Source organism: Cyprinodon tularosa, unplaced genomic scaffold, assembly GCF_016077235.1.
Source record: "Cyprinodon tularosa strain WSP-4 unplaced genomic scaffold, ASM1607723v1 ctg32, whole genome shotgun sequence".
Taxonomy (NCBI): domain Eukaryota; kingdom Metazoa; phylum Chordata; class Actinopteri; order Cyprinodontiformes; family Cyprinodontidae; genus Cyprinodon; species Cyprinodon tularosa.
This window is the reverse complement of record NW_024039030.1, coordinates 712121-737760: the sequence shown is the minus strand read 5'-3', so window position 1 is coordinate 737760 and position 25640 is coordinate 712121. Positions and strand designations below refer to the sequence as shown.

The 25640-nt window shown below is 36.1% G+C and overlaps 1 protein-coding gene across 1 annotated transcript in view; it reads right to left on the bottom strand.

Moving 5' to 3' along the window:
• Nucleotides 1-1185: 1185 nt before the first annotated feature.
• Nucleotides 1186-25640, bottom strand: part of zcchc24 (zinc finger, CCHC domain containing 24) — a 67647-nt gene continuing 43192 nt past the window's right edge. The window contains exons 3-4 of the mRNA XM_038293095.1: nt 12449-12613; nt 1186-7056 (exon numbers count right to left, since the gene is read on the bottom strand). Of these exons, the coding sequence (XP_038149023.1) occupies nt 6943-7056; nt 12449-12613 (279 nt within the window). The 3' untranslated portion in view covers nt 1186-6942. The remainder of the gene's footprint in view (nt 7057-12448; nt 12614-25640) is intronic.

Sequence of the window (25640 nt, the reverse complement as noted above, 5' to 3'; positions counted from 1 at the left end):
AACCAGAGGATGAACATGTAAACGACGGTATATGTACTCTGGGTTCAGTCGGGGAAGATTGTTTGGTTTGGTTTGCAGGAACCACAGAGGAACCTGAAGATGTGTTTAGATTTGCAAGTAGGCTCTTTATTTGAAAGGAGGAGGCCGGGCTCGGTCTGGAAGCCTGACAGTGGGTGGTGCTGCTTATCAAACGAATACTTTATGAAAGTAAATAATGAAGCAACGTGAAAAGGCAAGCGATCCACTGCTAAATAAAAGCACATGTGTCCTGACCTTCCATCGTTTGTTTGAATTCTCAGATTACATTGTTGCCATAGTGACTTTTTTTCCTGCTCCGGCTCAGTTTGGGCTAAAAGATGTTGTAACAAACTTGGTATAATTTGGGTCTCCACCCTCCCTTAGTTTTAGCCATTTGGAATGCAGGCCCAAATATCGGGGATAAGAAAGCCTTTTGGTGCTGTGCAAACATGATCAAAACAATAACATCTTTTACAACCAAGACCAGCCGGTTTCTCTGTGAAATGTCTCTCATTTAGCACCCTCTGTCAGCTGCTGTCCTTTTTAAGTGTGTTTTGGGGGGTTTCCTGTTCACAGCCAGACTCCGGGTGTTGGAATGTAAGGCCTGGCAGTTTTAGGTGTCTGTTATCTTTCAGCACTTTCACGGAATGTAAAATTCCAAAAAAAAAGAAGTTTTACACATCTCTTATACAGCAGCCATGGATAATCCATTAGATCCACTCATCGTAATGTAAAATACTCAATCTTTACTTAAAGCTTGCACTCAAACACTTAGATTTTATACGATTGTAAGAACAAAAAATGTCAAGATAAAAAAAAAGATAATTTTTATTACATTTTGTTCCACTTAAACTACATAATGTCAGTATATTTGATTAAGAGTTTATGTGACAGACCAACATCTGTCTGCCCAATTTGAGATACACTCAATCCTTCTTAGAAATGTAGCTTTATTGACTTACAGGATGAAATAAAAAGGCACGCCTTGCTTTTTTAGTCAATTAAAGTTTTAGACAATTTTTATTTTTTTGTTCAAATCACATAAATTCACAATAAAAACCTTAAATTGTGCTGCTGCAAAATGACATGAAACAAACTGTAGATCTCTGGTAACAATAAGGAGGATTAGGCTAAAACCAGACATGATAAAATAAAAACACAACACTGTTTTAGCTGTTATAAATTTTCCTTTAATTTACCAAGCTCTCAACAGCTCCAAAGCACTAATATGTTTTCCCATCTATCAAATAAGGCACATTTTGGAATGCCGTTTCATGGACACGGAAAAACAGACCTGTGGCCGACACTGCGAACCTCTCAGTCCTCGTTTCCCCACCAAAAAAAAAAAAAAAAAAAATAAATCAATTACCTTGTGCCTGCATTCCTTCCAATTCAAACATTACATTATTGCAATATTGCATTGCAAACATCTCGAGATACAAACACATATACACTCACAGCACAGAGAGAAACAAAACGCTCCAACTCAACCACACTGTTAACACATTACATTCAGTAAATATGTGTTAATCAAAGAGGCTACATTGTGGTAAATGAGATACTTCGGGACTAACGTTGCAGATAATGTTCAGCTACTGTAAAGGGTTTTAAATAAGTGTAAATTGCACAAAGTAATATTTCATCCAAACACATGCACATGCAAACTCGGACAGTTCTTTGTCAAACACACTTTTCCTGACCAGAGCGTAACACGTCCTAAACTACGAATAACACTTTTATAACAGTTTCCTGTCGTTGCTGCTTTAAGCAAACTACATCTCACAGTTTAATGTGCTTATACAGTGGTGAATATCCATCACTAGAATAAAAACAAAAATACATTTCTGCATGTTAACACAATGAATCTGCATATTAGTGTTTACAAAAAGAATACATATTTTAGGGATGGTTAGTCGCATAGCAACAGGGGTTATTTAACACTGCTAACACACGAAAAATACAATGGCTTGTATGTGAGACATGGTATTAATTATGTACCAGCTTTTTGTCTAATAATACTCTATGTAGAGATCAATATTTCCTTCTTAGTGTAACTTTGTTGCATATTCTATACAAAAAGTCTTGTAAAAAGTATTTCCATAAATATTTCTGGAGGATATCCCTCCAGATAAATGTAAAATATAACAAGAACAAATTCCCCAGCTTTGATTATTTCCCAGCAACAGGCCCTTCTTTAGATCTTTAGAGAAACAAAAAGAAGCTAGATATTGCTAAACATTGGAACTCAAAGCCATCAAATATATACAGAAAACGTCTCCGTCAGGGAAATAAGCTGCAGATTGCTTTAGAAATTTCAACATCTAGTTATGTTTCCAAAATACACATCTCATAGAAAAAACATATTTCTGATCTGCAGATGTACTAGAAAATTCAATACATTTATGTTTAAAAGTTCATTATCTCTTTTTTTTATGTATTCCACCATTTGCTTCAAGATAAGCCATTTATAATGGCGTTCTTATGTCACATTTCTGGATGGAAACAAACTGACAAGATTTTTTTATTGATCTTCTCCCATAATAACACTGTTTCTTATGAGGTTAATTTGTAAGGCATCATTGGCATTTAGTCTGGCAAACCACTTAGTGTCAGTGAGCAAAGCAAAAGCAAAACACTAGCAGTAAGACAATTGGATTGTTCCCGATATTGAAGCTCTGTTATGAGTCTAAGAAAAGAGAGACTGCCAAATTTTCAGTTTAAAGAAGCACTACAGAACTTTTCATGAAAAAAGCTTCCTCATCATTTTTTAATGTAAAGCTAACAGATGAGCTTTCTCAAACCTTAGAAAATTACCTTAGTGGTGTCTGAATAATCTGCCATAAGGGATCTCAGTTTTAATCAATAGCCAAGCAGGCTTTTTAGTGTGGAAGTTGTTAAAAAGAAGGAAGACTGCATATTTCTCTATTGTAAAGGTGACAAAAAAATAATTTCAGAGTGACCAAAAAGAAATCTCCCTGAATGGGAATTTCTACGTTAGCTGCTCCTTCGGGCTGCAGCTCGTAGCTAGAAAATGGGACATCTGCAGGTAACAGAAAGCCCAACATTTTAAAGCACAGTTTCTAGTTTCTTTGTTTGAGGACTAGGGGAATCCAGTTTACCTGCAGAGCTGTGTAACTTCGTCTAACGCTTGTACACGAGGGACTTCTTATGGCTCCTCAGTAGCTACAATATTATTTGAATAAATGATAAAACCATTAACTACCAAAGTAAACTATGTTCCTCCCATATGTTGAGTTGGAGACATCCCTCATTTTGAATAATTTTCTAAAATAAAATCACATTTACATTTCAAGTTGTGCAAAAGAAAGATCTATAGTCCTTCCTAGTTAGGTTTTATTGGTACGGATGCATTTGTCTCCATACCAGCTGAGACTCTGCTGTATTATATAAAGTCACCAATGGAGAGAGATTTAATTTTATGTTAGAAGTACAAAAATACTTATTTTTATTTTATACAGCTCATAAAGTAAATATTTCAATAATCAGAAATGAGTATGGAGAGGTCAGAAAGCTTTGACTGGCCCATTACCAACACCTGACGTTCACAGGAGATCCAATCATTAGGGATATTTCCACCTGCTGCATGAATGCAATTAGATCCTATTGTTTACTGCATATTTCTAGGTGGTCTTTCTGTAAACATATATGGCCCAATGTCTTTGGCACTCAATAGGCTACAGGTTCTGCACCACCGTGTGTTGCCAGAGACTTGCATAAGCATTTCATTACAAGCAGATGAGGAATAAAAAGTAAACTAGAGCCTATAGCTGGTAAAGGAATTCCACCGGGTCTTTATTAACAGGTATCCTAAGCACTTTTAGGATGTTAAATCACATCACATTTTAATTCCAGGCCTGAGTTGTTATTTAAAGCTCACTATAAGCGATTTAATCATCCCGAAAAAGCAAGTTAATGCCAGGTATGATGTAATCTTTTAACAGGCAGGGTAGTTTGCAAATGATTATGTTATGGGACTATATGGAAAACAGATTAGTGGAATTTTGATTTTATTCCAAGTGACTTAAAAGTGAGTAAGACGTTTGGTTCTGTTAGTGTTAAGCCCTTCAGCTTAGTGGACCAGCAGATCTAAATCCCTGGAGTGCCCTTTTAACTGAAAAGTTGGCATTTAGTTACATTTCCACACACAGTGATGTAACAATGACTCCAAATGCTGCAAGTTACTGTTTATGCTTTTTATGTTGTTTTTTTGTCCTGTTTTGTTTTTGACAAAAACCAACATTCTCTTGGATAAACACAACCGCAATATATAATAAGGGAAAAACAAAACAAAGCGTGAGGTCCAAAGTTTCATAAGCATTTCACTCTGCTGAGAGGATCGAAAGAAGAAATAAAATCTATGTTGATATTCCATGACAACAGACCACAGTGGGATTGTTATTGCCAGCTGGAAACGCTGGTCCAGCAAATTGCTCTGAAGTGAACACCCGCCATGCCAGTTCAACCGCTAATAGAGGGGCTTTAATCTTTTTCTCATCCTTTGTCACATCTTGAACCTCCATCAGACTTTCTGAGCATCCCAGTTAGCACATACACTGCTCCACCTTTGAGCCCACCACACTTACCCTTCAACCTTCAAACCCATTGAAGGCACATGCATTTTACAGTATAAAAATATATTCAACCGGTCTTGAAATACAGTACATATAACATGTAACAATCTTATGGAAAAATAAACCCTTAAAAGGCAGATTTCAGTCATTTAAAACACTAATTATTCAAATCTACAGTTTGAAAATACCTCCTTTTTATTACAAAGTTTAAGATCAAAGGCACTGAGAAAAATACTGCATCATATAACATTCTATATTCTTTGACGAATAGTCCAGGATTTTAAAAATTTAGTTCAATTAGAAGGTTAAAAGCAGTTAATATCTAAGCAGCAGCGACTTTTTGCTGTCTGAATTCAATATAAATGTAGATTTGTTGGTTCTGGAATCTGAAGCTAACAGCTAGTAATGGAAAGACCATGGTGGTCGTCTGCCTCGTTAGACAAGGTATCAGATCCTCACAGAGTGATAAAGTTGCGTAGAAATACGGTACCATGGAAAATAAAGAAAAATGTTTTCATTTCTACCATAAATAGACAATTATTCTAACTGCTCCTATTATAATGTACAATTTTGCCAACTACTGTTATAATAATTTTAAGGTTAACATTTCTGTACTTTTATTGTAATGCAAATATAAACCAAAATAATAGAACATGTAGCAGTTTTCCACTTCTTATTAGTCCGTTTGATACTATCCTGTTTGCTGTCCTGTTCCTCTTAGATTGAAGTTGAGAGTTATAAGCTTTTGGACATGGGAGATTGTTTTGTTCAACTTAGTCGTTCTTCTAAGCGAGGAAAAAGTGCATTAACCTTTTTTCCTTGGAGTCCACAGCGCAATGTGGGGGAGGGGAGTATAACAATACTCTCTGCTCCACACTGCCTGAGAAAACACTGGTGAACCCACAACGTCTCTTTGAAATTTTAAGAAAAAGAACTTTTCACTTTAAGAACAGCAACCAAAACATCTCTGCTTCAAAATTCAACAAAAACCAATGTGTTTTTTTTTTATAGAGATGTTACTGAACAGCTAGTTATCATTAAAAAGGAAATGACAGTCAGAGCCAGAGCTCTACAGATAAGCTTTCTGTGCAAACTGCATCCTGAGGAGCGAACATATTAGGTGTTTTATAAAGTTATGACCTGATAGAAGAAAAAGGCAATCTAAAAAATGCATTCATTGGAATATTCACTTTTTACACTTTTGCTCTCATAATAAATAGATACGTAGCGGTTATAAGTACATTTTTTACACAGGAAGATCATGGATGGTACACCACACTGTCTGGACCCTCTCAGAGTAGCTGTTAGCCTCTGAATCCAGCTAATCTGGATTTATAATCAATGATAAAGAAAACGGGCAAAATATTGACTGCTTAGAACATTTTAACAGAACTTCTCCTGCAAAACCTTTCAATTCAGCCGTTAGCTCCTGGACATGAAGGTGATACATATGTACTAAAGTATTCCAAGGACTTCATTGATAAAAAAAAAATACTTTTCTTTTTGACGAGACCATGCTCGGTCTGTAACTCTTGTCCTACCCATTGACCCTTCTTTTTTCCCGTGTTACAGTAATCTGTCCAACATCTGCTTCTGATGAACGTAGGTAAATCAAATCTAAGAAAATACTCCAGAGGGGGGTTCGGTGAAACCGCTTGTCTACATTTTTGCGAAAACGCATCTGAGGCGTGACTCTATACAACTGAACCTACAGTAGTTCCTAAATACAAACGGACGCAGTAACACAATGTGGTACAACAGACAGAAGAACAAAATCCTATATGTCCCAGTTAAAATTCAAATTGCACACTACAAGAAAAGGAAATAAATATGTGAAATGTAAGCTCGGGATGTATGGCACTTTATCCCTCAGTAAATTCACAGTTAGTAAGATGTGCTGCTGACCCCTAAAAATGGACGCCGGGCATCGCTAGAAGCTCCCCGACTAAAATGTTCATCGCATCGCATACTTCACTTGGCAAGAAAAAGGAAAGCAGATCTCTGTAAACACAAAGCCAATAAACCCCGAGGTGAGGTATTGACACTAAACACATCGTCAGTGACACCAATACGATACATGCTTGGTGCTAGTTCATCAATACATTAATTGGCTGCAGTTAAATATACAGTTGGAGTAATAGTTTCTAATATATGCTTTTATAATTTTTGAAAAGCGTGCAAGATGAATGATCCTGATCTTATAGGAGAAAGGTAAAAAGGGAGGTCTAGAGCTACCATCCTGAAGCACAGAGTGGAAAAGAAGGGAGGACCTGCATGTCAACAGGTAACATGACTTCTGACGCCAAAGTTCCTTCGCTCTGGGTAGAGATGATTATTGCACGCGGCGGCAGTAGTAGCCCAGGACTTTACATTTCTCACACAGGTGCTGCGGATGCTCCTTACTCTGGTCTGACACATCCAGGCCATCTGGCTTCTCTAAAGGTCGCTGGGAAAAAAATTAAAAAAATGGACAAATACTGGGTCAGATGGATAACGTTAACACAGAAACTTCAGATTCAGCCTTTTACCAGCTGGACTACTTTCTCCAGGTCGTTTGATGGACTAACCCTATACGTCTAGTCACAATAACCTTTTAATACCAACAGATGGCGCCTCAAAATCTGACCAATGTGAGCAGTTCTATGTTCTCAAAGTGCTGCACTTAGAAGTTATGATGATGATATCTAAATGTGACATTCATGATGGTTCATGTATTAAATGCGAAATGTGATTGGAAATAATGAACCTACAATAGAGGTTTGTTGATATTTTCAGTCTTTCTCTATGAAATGAAACATGGTATGCTACGTTTTCAGCATTTATTTTTCTACTTGTAATGAATTTACAACAATCTAAAAAAGTGTTTTTCACATTGTCATAATGGGGGAGTTTTTGTTGAATTTTGAGGAGAGATTAATTTGATACCATTTGGAATAAGTCTGTAGTATAACTTAATGTGGTAAAAGTGTAATGCTGTGAATACTTTCCAGACATTTTTTTAAGGAAAAAATTATCAAATCTATCTCTTTTTGGCTTTGGAACAGGAGATAGCCAGAAATTTACCGAAATGTTTTCTTTTGTCATTGAATTATAAGAAACAGTGTTCAAAAGCTTGGGTCCTGGTTATGTAGGTCTGACCCTTTTCAGTCTGGCTTTCTAAAGCAGACTGCTTCATTTAAGGTTTTTCAATTTTTTTTTATTTTTTTTTTTATTCCTGCTGTTTAAAAAAGGCTGAAGGTTTCTTATCTATCTGATAGACTATTCAGTGTCATGACAGACACATTATTCTCTGCTATTATGTAGGGAAAAGAGGAGCTGGTACTATTTGTTTAGTTTCAAATTTTTGGTTGCAATTAACACAGATGAATCTGTTGATTAATCAATTAATAATAGCCAAAGGTTCCTTAAAGAATATTTTTTTATGGAACTAAACCAGGTGAGACTAAAACTTTTTCATTTGAGGTGTTTTGGACAGAGCATATTGACAAACGAAAACATTTTTTTTTTTTTTTTACTTAAATGGAAATTTTTTTTATGATATTTTACAAATTTTGCTCCGTCAGCTAAAGGCATGTTTTAGTCTCTATACTCCAGTTAACAATTAATCAATTACTAAGTTAGTGGACGATTTTTTAATAATCGATTAATCCGATTAATTGTTTCAGTCCTATTCTATTTGATATCATTTATCACATCTATGCAGATTGACATCCAACTGTGTGTCTTGTAAATGAATCCTGCTAGATAAGCTGGTCACCACAGTCAAATGTCTTTCTCACATCAGTCTCCAGCATTCATAGATTCAAACACACATAAGTCATTGCATCACGTTGTTTAGTTGCTTAATTCTGCAGATAAAGCAAATGCAATGTGAATAATATAGAACAGGGGTCTTAAACGTTTCCCAGGCCTAGGACCCCCAAACTGATGGCGAGATGGGAGCCGGGACCCCCTAATTATACTGTACATATTGTATGAAATTGTATTATATCAAGTTGGTGCTATGGTCACTCTATTAAAAATGGTGTCATGTAACGAAAGTAGTTTCTCCCTGGGATTATTAAACTATTTCTGATTCTAATTCTTCATTGATGGGACAGGTGTTGTGAATGAAACGGTGCCCAGCTTGAAAGAGCTCCTGTGTGTCGCTGAATGTGTGCATTGATGACTGAAAGACATCTTCTGCCTCAATTTATCTGTTTACTGCAGTGTGTTGAATTCATGTTAATGTGTATTTAAAGACATTTCAATTAGTAGAAAAATTGCAGGGGGAATATATATATAAAAAAAAAAAAGTCTAATCAACCAAACCTTTCGCGACCCCCATGAAGTACCCCTATGGACCCCCTAGGGGTTGCGGACCCCCTGTTGAAGACCTCTGATGTAGAAGATACATTTGACTCTCATTAGACTTTTTACTATTGTTCCTGTAGCTTTAATTTTCATAGAAATGTTAAAAGTACCAGAAATTAGGCTTTTTTCCATTGTCCCTTCAGTTTGTGACTCACAGATTTACCTGCAGATATTGCTTTTTAGGTTAGCTAAGAAATAACATTCAAGATTTTATGTCCTGATGTTCTGTTTGTTTGTTTTTTATGTTTTTTTTTGGGTACTATTTACAACTCCAATGTGATTTAAACAACTATAACTTTTATTAAGCATTTTAGTAAAAATACAAAAATCTCTAATAATATTTTTCCAAATCTTCTTCATTCTTCAAATTTGTTAAAAAAAATAAAATAATTGAATTAGAAGGGAACATTTTCCCTTTTTCCTTTTCTGATTTATTTTGGAGACTGAACTAGTTATGCACACTGAAATCATTTAAAGAAAAGCTGATAGTTGTTACACTAAAGACTAAAGAAAACAAGCACCAGTGAGTTTTGCAAACAACTATTTGGCAGCAAGTTTGGCCTCACTAACACCGTATGGAAGTTCTTCACAGACCAGATTAGTTCTAAACACAATATATTCAGAGATATGGAAAGCTGCAAGGCGCTTTAACGGTTTCAGAAAGAGAGAGATTATCATCTGATTATGATGGACTGCTTGGAAATATTAGAATCTGGTTTCTTGGAATCATTATCAGCTACAAAGGAAACCTTTCTGAGCCAGCACGTTTGGAGGTGATTTTTAAAGCCCATCTGGAAATTTTTACCTCTCATTTATTCCTTTCTTCTTTAGAACCCCCCTGAAAACACGTATTTATTCCGACTGGTTTGACTAAAGGAAACCCAGTTAGCATGGGTCATTACAAGGAGATACTTCAGGTTTCCACTAATGACTCTTCCAGCAATTTCAGGGACTTTACATCTGCTGTGTCAAAGACATTAGGTCCTAAAGGAAAAGTGGAAAATCGGAAGGAAATTTTATGGAGTTCAATTTGTGGTTACAGGGAACCTGGAGGACATTCTTCCTCTGCTGAACTGTAATCAAGCAAGGATGTTCATTAGACATAGGGAATCTTTTGGCTTATAAAAGTACAGCCTGAGCTTTTGATAGATAAGCATTTGATACATAAGCTGGAACATATTTGATATTAAATGTGTTTGGGGGGATTTATTTGAGCATACCTAAAAACTAAGTAGTCTAAAATGTATGATGTGCATTTAAAATAATCCTGTTAAAAGGGGTTTAGACATGTTTCTCATCTTTATACTTTACTTATGGGTTTTACTAGAAGACATAACTTGAAACATTACATCGAAACATATTTATGTCTTTTTAAATATCTACAAATAACATTCTTTTAAATTGTTGGTTAATTCAATATATGGGGTATCTAAAACCAATTACAATAATTACTCGATTTAATAGTCATATGTTTAAGTGTTTATAGATATATAACAGGCGGATACTTTCGACAAAGTGTGAAAATGTTAGAGTTGGGAGTAATGTGACTCAATGTTGTCGTAGGACCTTCTTGGAGACCACTTTGTTGGCAGATTATTGCACACTTTTATGAAATAATTTTAGAAAAATAGAAAGTGATATTCCACAAAATATTAAAAATAAAGCCTTTAAAGGCAATAATATGGTGTATGGGATATCGGGCAGTCTTTTTTTTCCTTTTTATTCTTTAACGCCGTCATACTCTGCCACAGAGAAAATAAAAGTGGAAACTGCAGAAACCTGTTAGCAGACTGACACAAATTTGAGATATTTACAATCCCTAAACTCCAGACATTGTTACAGCTAGCAATGCTTACCATGCGTATAAAAATATAGTCATAATGGCAAACAAAAACAACATCATATGCTGTTTACTTTGTTTCAAATAATTTTTTTCCTTATTTTTTTTACAGTGAATTATTTAGATTCTCATGTACACATTGTGTAATATGTCATGATCTCTAGCTCTTAGGTTATGATTGTTTATTTTTCAGCACTTCCCTTATTGATTTTTTTTGTGTTTTATAGTTCTTGCCATACTCTGTTGTAATTGCTGCCTTTTGGGATTTGCCGTATTATTTTATTTTCTCATGCTCAGCGTCGTCAGATGTTTTTAATTTTTTTTCTGAAAATTTTGTTATATTTTTTTTCTGTGGTCATAGCTATTCCTGAGCAAGCCCAGAAAAAAAACAGTCCTGGTACTGAAAGCAGTGAAGGAAACATTAAATAAATTGTTAGTGTGGAGTGGAGCTAGGCCAAGTGGAGCTGGTGGAAAATATGTTCATCAGTGGGCGCTTTTGTGTTGGCCTTAAATTCAAAATTTATACCATAACACTTTATTAAAGATCTTAAAGAGTACCTTCATCTGTCCGGATTTGCATTGGCAGATCAGTGCCTCTTTTTCAAATAAAAGAGTAAATTCAGATTTCAGGTTTATTCTGGACAGTAAAAAAACAAAAAAAAAAAAAACAAAAAAAAACGTGAACATTCCTTTTTTTTCTGAGAATAAAAAAAGCATTTACTAGATGAGATGTTTTGCTTTCAACCACTCTGACATTCTTGTAACCGACTAATAATAAATAATTTTTATGACCTTACAGAGGTCTTTAAAATGTTTTCTTTGGATGCTTTTTTTAACTAACTTTTAGTCCAGTAGAAATTTTTAAAGAATATTTTAATGTTTGCTAACTTAACTCTGATCTAAGGATAATTATTCTCTTAATTTGTGTGATAACCCAGCTTATTAATAACCAGCATACTAGATTCAGTGACTGAAAAAATTTACATTTTACTTTAACATATCCCAGCTGCAATATATTGGAAATATCTGTTATTTTTAAACTTTATTTAATGCAAGTATAAACAGAGAGCAGTTCCTCTAGGAGTAGTCCTTTCTTTATTTCTGCAAGAGGAATTGCAAGAATGTGGGGAAACATAAATATTAAAAGATGAAGTGTTGGGGATAAATATACCTCCAGCTGTAAAACACTAGATTCTTTCTTTCCCTCTACACCAAAACAAGCCATGAGGAACATTTTTCAGACAGTAAACTGAACAAAGGGGTTATCCAGCATGTTAATTGAAGCATATGTGATTTAGAAAAACACTTTATGGTTAATATGATTTCATGTTTTCTTCCTGAACACAAGGAGAGTTTCCGCAGCTTAATTCGCTGCAGAAATGTCTAAGGGAGCCATGTTTCTCGTAGTTTTGAGCCGATTTACTGCATAATTGTAAACATTTATGAATCAGGAAATGTAATTTGTTTATTCAATACTTTAACATCAGTGTAGATAAAGTGGTTTTTATTTCACTTAATTGAGGCCATCTGGGAAATCATTAAACCAGAGCCTGAAGTCAGTTAACTCTGGTTGGTACGAGCCAGGTTTTGTGTGTTCATAACATTTTCCAGTTCAGATAATGCTATGATAGGTTGGCTGGTGTACCTGTTTGTGTGGATAGACATTGATGTGGCATTTGATGCATTCTTGCCCCATGTTGGCCCAGGAATTGCCACTCATCCACTTCCTCTTACACTTAGGGCACTTGTACTCGCCGAAGCATCTCTTCTTCCCCTGGTAGGGTGTCAGTCCTTCCCCTTTGGGTCTGGCCTATAACAGGAGAAAATACATCAACTGATAAATAGGGAGGTTTATTTAGCTGTGAGATCCTTGGTATAATAGAACACTTAAAACAGACAAACAAAGTAATTTTCAAGCAGAGGGACATTGAAACCCCTGCAGCAGATGGATAACAACTGGGTGTTTCCATCTTTGTTGTGCTCATATATCAGACCTCATCACACGCAGAACACTCATGCACACTCGATATGAGGTTGTATAAATGACGTTTGCTTCCATTACAGCTGTGTTAAATTACCCCTCTGATTCTCTACAGGGAGATGATTGCAAACAGTCAGTCAGCCATGAGAAAAAGAACTCGCCCAAGGACGATATTGTCAAGAGGCGCCGCCCCATGACTTCATGTTGGCAGCTGCTTTTTGGCCACTATAATAACATTTAGGAAAGGGACTATTTTTTTTCCCTCCAATAAAGAAGACTCACAAACAAATACGCCACAGATGACATTTACAGCATAAATCAGAGCCTGCCAAAATAAACCCAAATTCAAATGTATCTGTTGGTTTGTTAGATTATGTCATAATCAATCTCAGATCTCCGTCAGATTTATCTCTGTCTGTCAGAAAATGAGAACAAGGGGGGATTTCAAACCTGACTTTTTTTTTTTTGCACAGAGTGTTATCAGATGTGGCAGGAAAGAAAAAATCTTGATGCATGAAGATGGTAGTTCTCCAAAATGTCAGGGAGCTCTGCCTTTAAAGTGAAATCTGAACTATCTTGACACCTCAGCCTCATCCTAGAGGATTGTTTTCGTTATCAGCCCAAAATTTTGGATGCAGTGGATGAGTTACAACCACACAGTTTAATGTATTTTAATAGGATTTAAAAGCCTGTTTTCTTTGCTTGCTTTGCACATCCAGTGACTTAAAATTCTTTTTTGCAAAGTAACTCATGTTGAGTGTGACTTGATAAAGAGTGTCTGTGAAAGTCGATTTTAAAGTCCAGCCATAGATTTTAAAACGGACTTAGGTCCTGACAATGATGTGAACATCCATCCATATTTTAAAGCTTTGATAAACCATCAGAGCGTTGGTTTAATGCATAGAACAGATAAGTATGTGGATGCATGGATCATTTTCTCTAACTGAATAAAAAAAAAAACTGAGGTAATAGTCTAGAGATCACGAGTTAGCTCACAGCTTCAGCTGATTATGGCCGAAAACTTGGTTTCATGATGGACTCAGACCTGAACCTTCAGAGGCCTACTCTATACACCAAGAACTAGAACCAAACATGGAAAAGCAGCATTCAGTTGCTATGCTCCACTTATCTGAAACAAACGTTTTTGTGTTTGTATTTTCAAAAACAAATTGCAATATGACAAAGTTTAACTAAGGCCTAGGCCACATGAAAGAAAGTCAAAAAGAGTTGACATAGCAACCCTGAAGAAACTGTCGTTTGTATGCCAGGCCCTTTGGTGGAGCTGTGATACTGTCCCAGAAATATGCTAAAACCATCATTTTGAGAAAACTCCTTGAAGATTAACAGATTAAGATGGAGGATATTCGATTATTATCATTAGGATACAAAGTGAAGGAGGTAAATTTATAAGCTAGAATACTGGCGGCAAAGAGACACGTGGGTTAGAGATAATTGGCCCATTATCATTTAGGAAAAGTATGGCTCGCATGTACCACAGAAACAGAAAACCAAAGTATTTATTTTTCCACTCTCGGACCTGATTTAACTATTTTACATTTCCCTAAAACACCAGATCTGTGTGGACAAGGCCTTGATCTTTATTTCAATCCAGCCAGTGGATGATCAGCTGTTTATGTTTGCAGTTTGCCTTTTTCTAATCATGGGCTGCACAATTTGTAATGTTTAAATAATAAAATAGTGTTAGTGAGAACCAATTTTGCTTCTAATGTTTTCTAACAAATCTATGAGGTATTCATACAAAAATTGCTCTATGAAAGATGGGCCAGTAAAAACAAGAAATCTTGTACCCTCTGAGGGCATCTTCGGTTATGGTTGGAGCAAGGCAAGTCTATTTATATAGTACGTTTCAATAGCGAAACAATTGAAAGTGTTTTACGTGGTAAAAAAGAAGGAAAAAATTGTTAATGAACTCAAATAATTAAAATATGATTCATACTATAATAATTAAATTGAGTTGAAATGAATAATATAATTTGATTATAGCAAAAGTGATTATATAAATAGATTGATAAGAAAAATTGGGAAAGCTGGACTGCAAACTTAGCTAATTATGTTAAGACTACATAAAGGTCATTCTAAACAAATATGTTTGCATCTTGATTTTAAGCAACTTTCATATAAAGTAACAGGAGGCTTTTAAAGTGTTATGGGATTTTTTCAACCTTAGTGGAGGTTAAGAACTAAAAGCTACTAAATGGTTCTGGTTCTGAGTATATAGAGTAGACTTGACCCGATACATTATTTAAAAAAAAAGTTCTAATATATTTTGGTGCTAAGCCATTCAGTGATTTATAGACTAACAGGAGTATCTTGAAGTCTGATCTCTAAGATATGGGGAGTAAATGGAATGACTTTAGAGCTAGGCTGATATGTTCTACTTCCTTAGTTTTAGTGAGGACACAGGCAGCAACATTCTGGATCAGTTGCAGCTCTAAACCATTTTTTAGGCAGAGCTTTGTAGAGACTGTTACATAATCAATTCTCTAAAGATGAACGGATGAATGATTTTTTTAAGAACCTGCTTAGACATCTGTCCTCTGATCCTGGAGATGTTCTGCAGGTGACAGGAGATAATTGGAATGGAGATGAATATAAAATAATGTAAAAGTTTCCCTTTTTGCATTACTCATAAAATGTACTCTAAGCGATATATTAGAGATACATAAGATGTGAATGTGGAAAAAAAGTATAAGGGCTACGGAAGCTTATGCAAGGAACTGTGTTCCTGGCCTTTTTTATTGCTTAGTTCTAGCCTAAGTATGAGTAATAGAAGCTTAAATCATCAGCATCTGGTCCTTTCCAAACAGACCTCAGTACTCTGCATCATCAGCACCAGCAGGTTTGAAATAAGTAAAAAGGGCAGAGCTTCAATCTGGCTCCTCAGGAGCATGACCTCAAGCCCCAACTGTCAGTCTTTGCATCCTCCAGTATGACAAAATGCAGCCTGGAAAATCTGACTCCTGCTGGCCTATTCCTATTTTTCTTGATGCAATCGATGGGAAATGTTTCAGACAACAGTGTTTAGCTGTGATGTGTTTAGAAAACGGAATGTTATGCTGGAAACTACTACAAATAATGCAGTTACTAAATAGTCAAAGTATAAAAAAAGGCTGACGTTCGCAGTCATATGAAAAGAAAATCCAGCAGAGCGTGCAGTGGGTTGTGAAATAAATGTGACAATTCTCAGTTTTAAGATTGATACGCTAGGTGTATAATCCTAAACCACAGTATTCCTTTAGAAATAGAAATACAAGCCTAAAGGCAATTTTCTGATAGAACAGTTTGTTCAAATGTGAAAACCAAAAATCTCTGAAACTGCAGCGAGGACTTAGCAGGACATAAACAGCACTGATTTATCTCATAACCGTTCCTTTTTTTTCTTTTTTGTTGCTCCCTGCTGTTTGAAGGGTCTGGCCTTGGCCCTTGGCTGCACATCATGCTCTGCCTTTAGCTGAAGACTTTCAGATTAGCTTAAACCTCTCTGTCCAACTAGGCTGTATTTCAGAAGCAAGATGGGTGTAACATTTTGGAACCTCTAATGATTTTTATAACTGAACTTTATCAATCTCACTCTGGAGAAATGCACCTCTGAACTTGACCCATTCTCCCCTTGGGGAGCAGGGGGCTGCCATTGTGCGGCACCCGGGAGCAGTGTTGGGTTAAGGGTCTTCCTCAGGGAGCTAGAGTGCAGGCTGTGGAGATCGAACCGGGTACTTTCAACCTTTTCAGAGGACAAGCACACTGCTCTAACCCACTAGGACACTCCCACATGCTGTTGACCTATTTACAATGTACACACCTGGACTTCTATAAGTAAGTATATAACATTTGACACAGTATTTGATCTGGGTTACCATGAACAGCAGCTTTTTATACATTTTTTTCACATTATTTCACTTTTGATGATTGCAAATAACAAAAATCTTTTGATCAGAATATCCCATGACAAATAAGAGGCAACCAGTCCAGACCACTAGTTGAACATATATATAATTTGATTTTATAATCTATACATATTTAGCTTTGTAATTTATAAAAAAAAAAAAAAATCCAGCATGCAATTTGATTAATCCATTAGAATAAATCCCTTTGAAAATCCTCCATAAAGGTTTTATGAATGTCGTCTTGATACTTTTTTATTTAAACTTCTGTAGAAAAATATGTTGATTTATTTTTTGGTAGACAAAGCATGTTCAAAATGTTCCACTTTTATGCACATTCGCTGTGTAAATTTGGCTTTGCATAATTGCAAATCTCCACGGAGCTCTTTTGGACACTTGGAGTCGTAAATCTCAGCATTGCACTCAAACTGTGGTCAGCTGTTATGAGACCATTGCAACACTGGCTGTCATGGAGGTCTCCGGCGAAAGCAGCAAGTTTAGGCACTGAAGTCACTGACTACAATCCCGGTTGATGCTTCACATTCCACTGAACCCGATGGAACACATGGGAAAGACTCCAACATTATCTGTATTACTGTGCCATTATAGCTGGCATAGATGAAGACAGCAGAGACATTTTTATCATACAAATAAAAGCCCTCTCACTCTGCCTTTTTTTTAATGCAGTAACCAGCAGATCAAAGCTCTCAGCTGTAACTGTTTCAGCTAAGCTTGATTTCCAGAGAGGTAGAATTTATTAACTGTACACAGCGCACTCAGCTCAATGACTAATAAGATGGACCTGCGTCATCACACCACACAGTGCTCTGGGAGATGAGCCGGCATGAGAAGTATCTGCTTTTTTTTGGCTGTTTTCCATTGCAGTCCTTAATTTAAAAGCTTAGAGTCACAGCTAAATGGACACGCTTGAGCAATGTCGAGCTTTTTAACTGTCTGTCAACTGGGTAAAAACATTGTGAAACAGCTGTTGATATCTGCTCCATAAGACAGCAAGTGGAGTTTGTCATCGTATTTTTTTTTTCACAGCGCACAATGTTTGTTTAAGTCCCGAGGCTGGAGGCCTGTGAGCAGAAGTAAGATAAGGGTCAGAGAGTGTGCGGAGGACAGAGCGCTCAGAAAAGGAACGTGTCCTCTTATTGCTCACAAAGTTGCTCACAGTTTAGGGTCACTGCTCTGCTAATTGAAGCGTGAACGCATTTGGGATGCAAAAAGTTAAAAGAAGTTGCGACAAGATGAGCGTGGCCACACACAGTCCTTTACTGAGTGGACACACACTGAACAAATTCCACATCCACAGGTTTTCATACTCTCTCAAGGCCTGACTGGAAAGTCTCAGTGCACAGTTTCCGGCTGTACTCCCACTCTTATTCACCCTGGAGCCCTCTCTACCAGGACACAAGTCATTCCTTGGCTCATATCATAGGATTAATGAGCTCACAGACACAGACTGCACTGAATAGAATAAACAGAGCTGAGCCTAAACAAGGGAGCCTCAAAACGAGAGAGACGGAACACAAAAGTAAGAAAATCCTGTAACCTGCAAAAAGGATAAAAAAAAGAAAGGAGACAAACTCAACAAGCGCAAGCAAACAACAGAAAGACCTTCCACTCAGCCCATCATGATTCAGGGTGGGGTGGGGGGTGCTGGAAGGTAAAACAAAAAGGAGGAGGAAAGGAGGAGGTGGAAATCCAAATCCAAAGCAGATGGCCTCCATAGGGGTAGAACACTGAGAGCTGTCGTAAAATTGCTGCTCTGCTTTCAATTAGGCCTTACATTTCAGAGACACAGAAAGAGAGAGGTGGGGGGATGAATCAGTGTTAACATACCACTGTAGTTCTGGCCACAGCGACATTGGACTGAACCCGTTATGTGAAGGAATGCAGAAAGAAAAAACTCTCCCCCCTGACGGACTGTACATTTGTCAAACACGTACAAAAAGTGCAATATTAAGAATCCGAGGCATGCAGAACATGCAACATTACTAAATTAGAAAAAAAAAACATCTTCCCTTTAAATGTTTTATTAAAAAAAAGCTAGATTATATTAGGTTTTAATTCAAGTATGAGATTTTTGAGTCTAGACGACAACCAGGTAAAGAGGTGAACTTATTAATTAAATAGCATGTGGTTTCCAACATTTAGCTATACAATTCTTCTTAAAAACTTTATGCCACAAAAAAATAGCTTTCTTCCAGTGAAATTGTAAAATATATTTCTTTCACTGGCCACAGATGAAAACGCAGACCCGACCACAGTCTGAGGCTGCAAGGTGGTACTGAAGGTGAATCTAATTTCCTATATCAACACAAGAGTAATAACATGAAGACAGACACAAGACTTCAGATAGGCTAGCCTTGGTTTAAGGTTAAACCCCTCATCCAAGTCAAACCTTACTGGAAACATCGCCTAGACCACTGCTTTCAAGGTTTGAGGACAAGATTTCATACTTTCTCAAAATATTTTAAAGACACATCTACCTTCTTCAGTGAGACAAACGCAGATATCATGAGGAGAAAAAGGCCCCAAAGCAACTTGAATTGAAACCTAATATCATTCTGCTTTTTCTTAATAAAACATTTAAAGGCAAAATGGTTTGTAGAAGTTGAAATCCAAATACACAGAACAGTCTCGTTCCAACCCAGTCTCATGGGAAAATGTACCCCCACTACGTTGGTCCACACTGCAAAACGTAGTGGAGGTACATTAATGGCCATTTTTTTGTGGTACTGTTACGTTTCTTCTGCCTATACGTTTTCTATTGTTTTACGTCCTAGTCACGTGACTTTCAAGATTCCAGCTGGGAGAAGAAAAAAATATATATAGATGGCCGACATTCGCTCATTTTTTTGTGGAAAGATTAATAACTTGAGTTTGTTTTTGCATTAAAATGAGTTTTGATTACATTTCTAGTGAGAAATGTATAGTTTGTTACCAGAATATTTACTCAGGGAATGTACATATTCACTTGCTTGTTCGTTTCTTGCAAAGATTTTTCAAGATAATGTGAAACTGTAACATTTTGGTATAAACATGGCTGAGATTTCTCTAACTTTTAGTGGGAAAATCAATAATTTCAATCAGTTTCTGCATTTAAATGGGTTTTGATTACATTTATAGCGAGAAGTGTAGGGTTTATTTACATAATATTTACTTAGTGAACATACATAATCACCCGCTTGCTAGTCTTTGCTACGGTTTTTCGGATCTCGTCAGGATTATGTGAAATTGCAACGTTTAGGCTGCTACCTATCCCCTAGCATTTAGCTGCCGCCCCGATTCAACATTGAATTCTTTGTGATTTAACTCCATCTGACGGATCAAACCCTCGCCACTGCGTGCGTTGCGTCTGAGGTTGATTTTCAGATCAATGCATTACGTCGTGGCATACGGGAGAAACTAATTAAACTAGTTAAAAAAAGGATCATGGGTTAAGATCGGAGGTGTTTTATTTGGAAATCTACCGGAAGGAAATATAAAAGATATTTATAGATTAAGGAAAGCATTATTTATTTATCTTCAGAATACAAAATTAAAAAATAGAATTTAATAGATGTAAAACAATGTTGCTACACACTAGTAGGTGGCGGTATGCCCGCCCCTTCCCTAGAGCCCGGTGGGATCGAAAACATTTTGAATGGAAATCAGTGGGGAGAAATTAATAAACTTCTGGTCCCAGTCGCTCTCTGTCACTGATTCCAGATATGCTGGTTGTGTATTTAAATTGTTTTTTGTTTTTTTTAGTTCCTCTTTGGTCAAAATCTGGTCAAAATCCATCAATGAGATCGCACCAAACAGGAAGTTAATTGCACAAAGGATCCGGTAGATTTCCAAATAAAATACATCCGATCTTAACTCATGATCCTTTTTTTAACTAGTTTAATTAGTTTCTCCCGTATGCCACGACGTAATGCATTGATCTGAAAATCAACCTCAGACGCAACGCACGCAGTGGCGAGGGTTTGATCCGTCAGATGGAGTTAAATCACAAAGAATTCAATGTTGAATCGGGGCGGCAGCTAAATGCTAGGGGATAGGTAGCAGCCTAAACGTTGCAATTTCACATAATCCTGACGAGATCCGAAAAACCGTAGCAAAGACTAGCAAGCGGGTGATTATGTATGTTCACTAAGTAAATATTATGTAAATAAACCCTACACTTCTCGCTATAAATGTAATCAAAACCCATTTAAATGCAGAAACTGATTGAAATTATTGATTTTCCCACTAAAAGTTAGAGAAATCTCAGCCATGTTTATACCAAAATGTTACAGTTTCACATTATCTTGAAAAATCTTTGCAAGAAACGAACAAGCAAGTGAATATGTACATTCCCTGAGTAAATATTCTGGTAACAAACTATACATTTCTCACTAGAAATGTAATCAAAACTCATTTTAATGCAAAAACAAACTCAAGTTATTAATCTTTCCACAAAAAAATGAGCGAATGTCGGCCATCTATATATATTTTTTTCTTCTCCCAGCTGGAATCTTGAAAGTCACGTGACTAGGACGTAAAACCATAGAAAACGTATAGGCAGAAGAAACGTAACAGTACCACAAAAAAATGGCCATTAATGTACCTCCACTACGTTTTGCAGTGTGGACCAACGTAGTGGGGGTACATTTTCCCATGAGACTGGGTTGCTCGTTCACATTTATTGACTGATAGAGTTCTGGGATCTGTTTTATGAAGCAGGTTTACAGAAAACTGTTAAGCTGTCTAAACCTGAAAACAAGGAAACTGACTTTTCTGGTTCACAAAGAGAGTTTCATCAACCTCTGTTTCAGTCACCGTAGGAACATACTCCAAAGAGCTAACCTGATCGGAAGCAGGTTTTCTTCAGTAAACATGGAGTGTTCTCTGTCTCCGCTCTCCTTATAATATAGTCTTATGATATAGTCAGATTTTTGACATAGTTTTGTGCATAAAAAAAAATAATACAAAAAAATATACAGTATATATATTACTTGATTTTGGTTTGTTTAATATGAGCGACATGCAGATCTTTATTTTTATTTAGTTATAGTTACAGTACATGAAGAACTGCTGAAAATATTTTCAGATTACATATAAGAGATTCACTAATTCCACAAGGGAAAAGGAATTACTTTAGGGTTAGGATTAAGATTCCCTCAATGATAACAGCCTAATGAGCCTATAGGACACAATCTGAAGTCATTCTATGGGACTGATAGCCGCTTATAGCGACCATTTGTCTGCAAACATCCACTTAACTGTGTAAAAGAAGAATGAATCAACATGAGGAGGGATGCATGAGATGATCCACAGGTTTTATATATTAGAATGTTTTTATTTTTCATCCTCACCTGCTGCCAGATTTCACCTAAATACATACATTGATCTACTACCATTCAAGAAATAATCCCGCAATATATAACTATGGCAAGCCATTTTGATATGTACTAGTTTTACTGAATATGTATGTCTGAAATCAAAAACAAATATTTTTTTCTTTGTCTAAATGACCATTTCAAACAAAATGACATTCCCCATACAAATTAAGAATGAAAAATTTTCAGATATCCATATTCCTAATATTACTGGCCAGTATTATTATTATATATGTATTATTTTAACTATTAAAAAAAGTTTTTTTAGATATCGTAAATAAATGTTCAGTCAAGCTGATAAATGTCAAAATGGCCACTTAAAATGTGTAAACATTTCTAGATTTATAAAACTCAATTTTTAATATAATTTTGCTTTAATTTACTTTCTAAAATTCCATTTCTGCAACAAAAATGTAATTTAGAAAATATATTATTACAGTTAGGTTGAGTAATTTAATTTTGATTTTAATTTAATTTTAATCTTATTTTAGTGATCTACAAATGGAACGACAGAGAGGAGTGCTTTTAGTAAATGTAGAAATGGCCTGCCAACTTCACATAAACAATCTTCTCCTTCGCCATCCTCCTCTCCTTTGCAGCTGTAGTGCATTTAAAACACATTCTGCATTTCTGCCTATTCCAGTGGGGTGAAATAGGCACTTCCTTTTGCCTGTTGTCATGGTGACTCCTTTAATCGGCGCTCCACTGATAATGACTTTTCATACTTGTTATGCACGTTTAACTCTGAGTGGACCTAGTTAAAATAGATTGAAAGAATTGATAGCAGCCGTTGTGAAACGGAACACTCAGAGTTCATGACATTATGCTAGATCAATTTAGAGTTGCAGATTTAAATCTGAATTTGTTAAACCTGCTTCATAAAACGGTAACCTGTACAAAGCATCTTCATTAGTTAAGAAAAGTTATCCAACTTTATCATTAAAATCGCAGTCTCAATTTCATTATTGTCATAAATTAAGAAGCAATAAAGCATTTTTTTTTTGTGCAGATATTGGCTTTTATTTGATAGTACGATGACAGGAAACTGTGTAAAGAGAGAGAGAGGGAAGACATGCTGCAAAGGTCCAAGGGCCGGGCCTCAAACCTTGGATAGCCAAGTCAAGGACTGAGGCCTCTGAACACGGGTCGCACACCCACCCCCAAATAGGAACTCAGACCAGCAGTTAATGAATGAATGGAAAGGGGACTCATCTTGTCAATCAACTAACTATTAATTAATAAGCGGCTATTTCATTAAAAACCTACGTTTTGTCATGTATCAAGAGGACATTACTCTAACATGAAGGGCTGATTATTTTTTTAACAATATGCTAAGTTTAAAAAAAAGAAATTGCATCATATAAACCATTTATTTTGCCATTTGTATCAAATACTAACTTTATAACCAAAAATATGTTTGCTTACACTTTAGTAAACTAGACATATATTTAGAAAATTAAATTAAATTGAATCATTATGTTCCTAAAAAAAAAAGTTGTGAAAAATATTACGATTATTTTAATTGATGATGTTTGGGTCTGTTAAACCCTAGTAATACCCGCCTGTTGCATTGCAGAACTAATGTTTTCCCAAGTAGTTCATCTAATTGGGACGTTTCCTCTATCAGGATAAAAGGTGATCTTTATTATGGACGTGGCAAAGATTTGAGAATGGAATAAGTTTGGTGTCCCTTGATTTAAGAAAAAAGTGTAATATTTCGATAAGGCTGGAGGCCTGGATGAATATGATAATATTGTGATGATGTGGCAGACTGGAGTTGTATAAAATTCTTCTTTAAATGTGATTTGGGGCCACTTCACGAGAGCCTGGTTGGTAAGCAGCAGACATCTGTAACCTGAAGCAACTTCTCTGGTTTGAGTAAGATTACAATTTCTGTCAAAATCTGTTGTCATGTCCCACGGTTATTAATACATTATGAAGTGTTATTTAAAGAATGTCCCGAGTGAGAGAAAGCTTCAAGGTGTAAACACAGAGCTTTCATTACCAATATGATTTCTAACATAAAGAAATGTAAAACTATCAATAAAAAACAGAGTATTGCTCTGAAAAGCTGCTTTTCCTTCCAAGCACAGCAGGAACATCTGGAAAACAGACTAAACTTAATGGCTATTTAGGCGATAACTTCAATAGTTTATCCAATGTTTATATTTACAAACAGAACCACAACAACTGCATTCTGCATCCTTGTTGCCATAAAACACAAATGGATTGATTTATGTTTATGCTCTAGGATGCAGAAACATAATGAAGATTAGATCCCCCATTTGCTGCAGGGCATGAAATTCGGCCGCGATCTTGGGGTGGTCATATTACTTAGGTTAAACCCAAGTAATATGACCACCGCAGAACATCCCTCAGCACTGCCTATGTTTGTTTAAATTAAAGGGGTATTCACTTCAGGGCTCTGGGGAACTTTTCAGAATTAGTTTGGAGATATTATTGTTTGTATTATTTGTGAATAGAATATAACAAACATTTATTTCCACCATGTAATATTGGCTATGCTATATAATACATAATATTTGGACGGGCGAACATCTGGTTATAAAGGCTAGCAGAAATATTGTGGGTTTTTTTTTAAAGATAATGCTGCACCACATTACAGCTGCAAAAAAAAAAAAATCCTCACCTATACAGTTCTGTTTTAGTAGTTTTAACTTATGTCAAACTTTTATGAGCAACTGTGTACTTAACTTGTAAATATGCTTAGCGACAGATGTGTTATGATAGATATGATGGAAAGAATGTTAGTGCATCTATTCTCTCAGCAAAGTCTTTCTTAATATTTTACACAATGTAGTTTAACATGCTTTAAAGATTTAGCAATAGAAGTTCTTTTGGTTCCCTAGTTACATTATTTAATGGTGGGCTGAATGAATTTCTCGTTACATGTGTGTAGTGAGCTGGTGGCATAGATCAGTTAGTATCAACACATCAATATTTTATATATGTCAGTGGTAGCATGGCTCCACCATTGATCTCTATTTATTCAAAAGGGTATGCAAACTAAAGATTACAATGATCACACAATCTGAAGGCTGGCCGAAGCATTTTGTATTTGCTATTTGATTTTTTCATTCAGATTAGGGCAAACTAATAGGACAGCTGAATTATTTTGAGGCAACAGAATTGGGCAATAAAAAACTGTTAGAGATATCGATTTCCTCCTGATTTTTCATTCTATAACTCAGGAACAGGAACATAGCACAGGTCCATTCTGGGAGCTCAGAACAGTCAGAACCAACATATTTCCACTTTTCTTGTTTAGAAACAGATGTCATAATAATTAAACTTTATTGATCTTATGTTGGAGAAATTTACCTTTGCATTTAACCCATCCCCTTGGGAAGCAGATGGCTGCCATTATGGGGCGTCCGGGGAGCAGTGTGGGGTTAAGGATCTTGATCAGAGAGCCAGAGTGGCAGTCTGTGAGAGTGGGTTTCAAACTCACAACCTCAGGATTCCAAGCTCTATGCCCCAACCACTAGGCCGCCACTCCCTTCTAATATATTTCTTAGGTTGACAGTGTGTTTACATCCCTGCCCCTCAAACCAATTG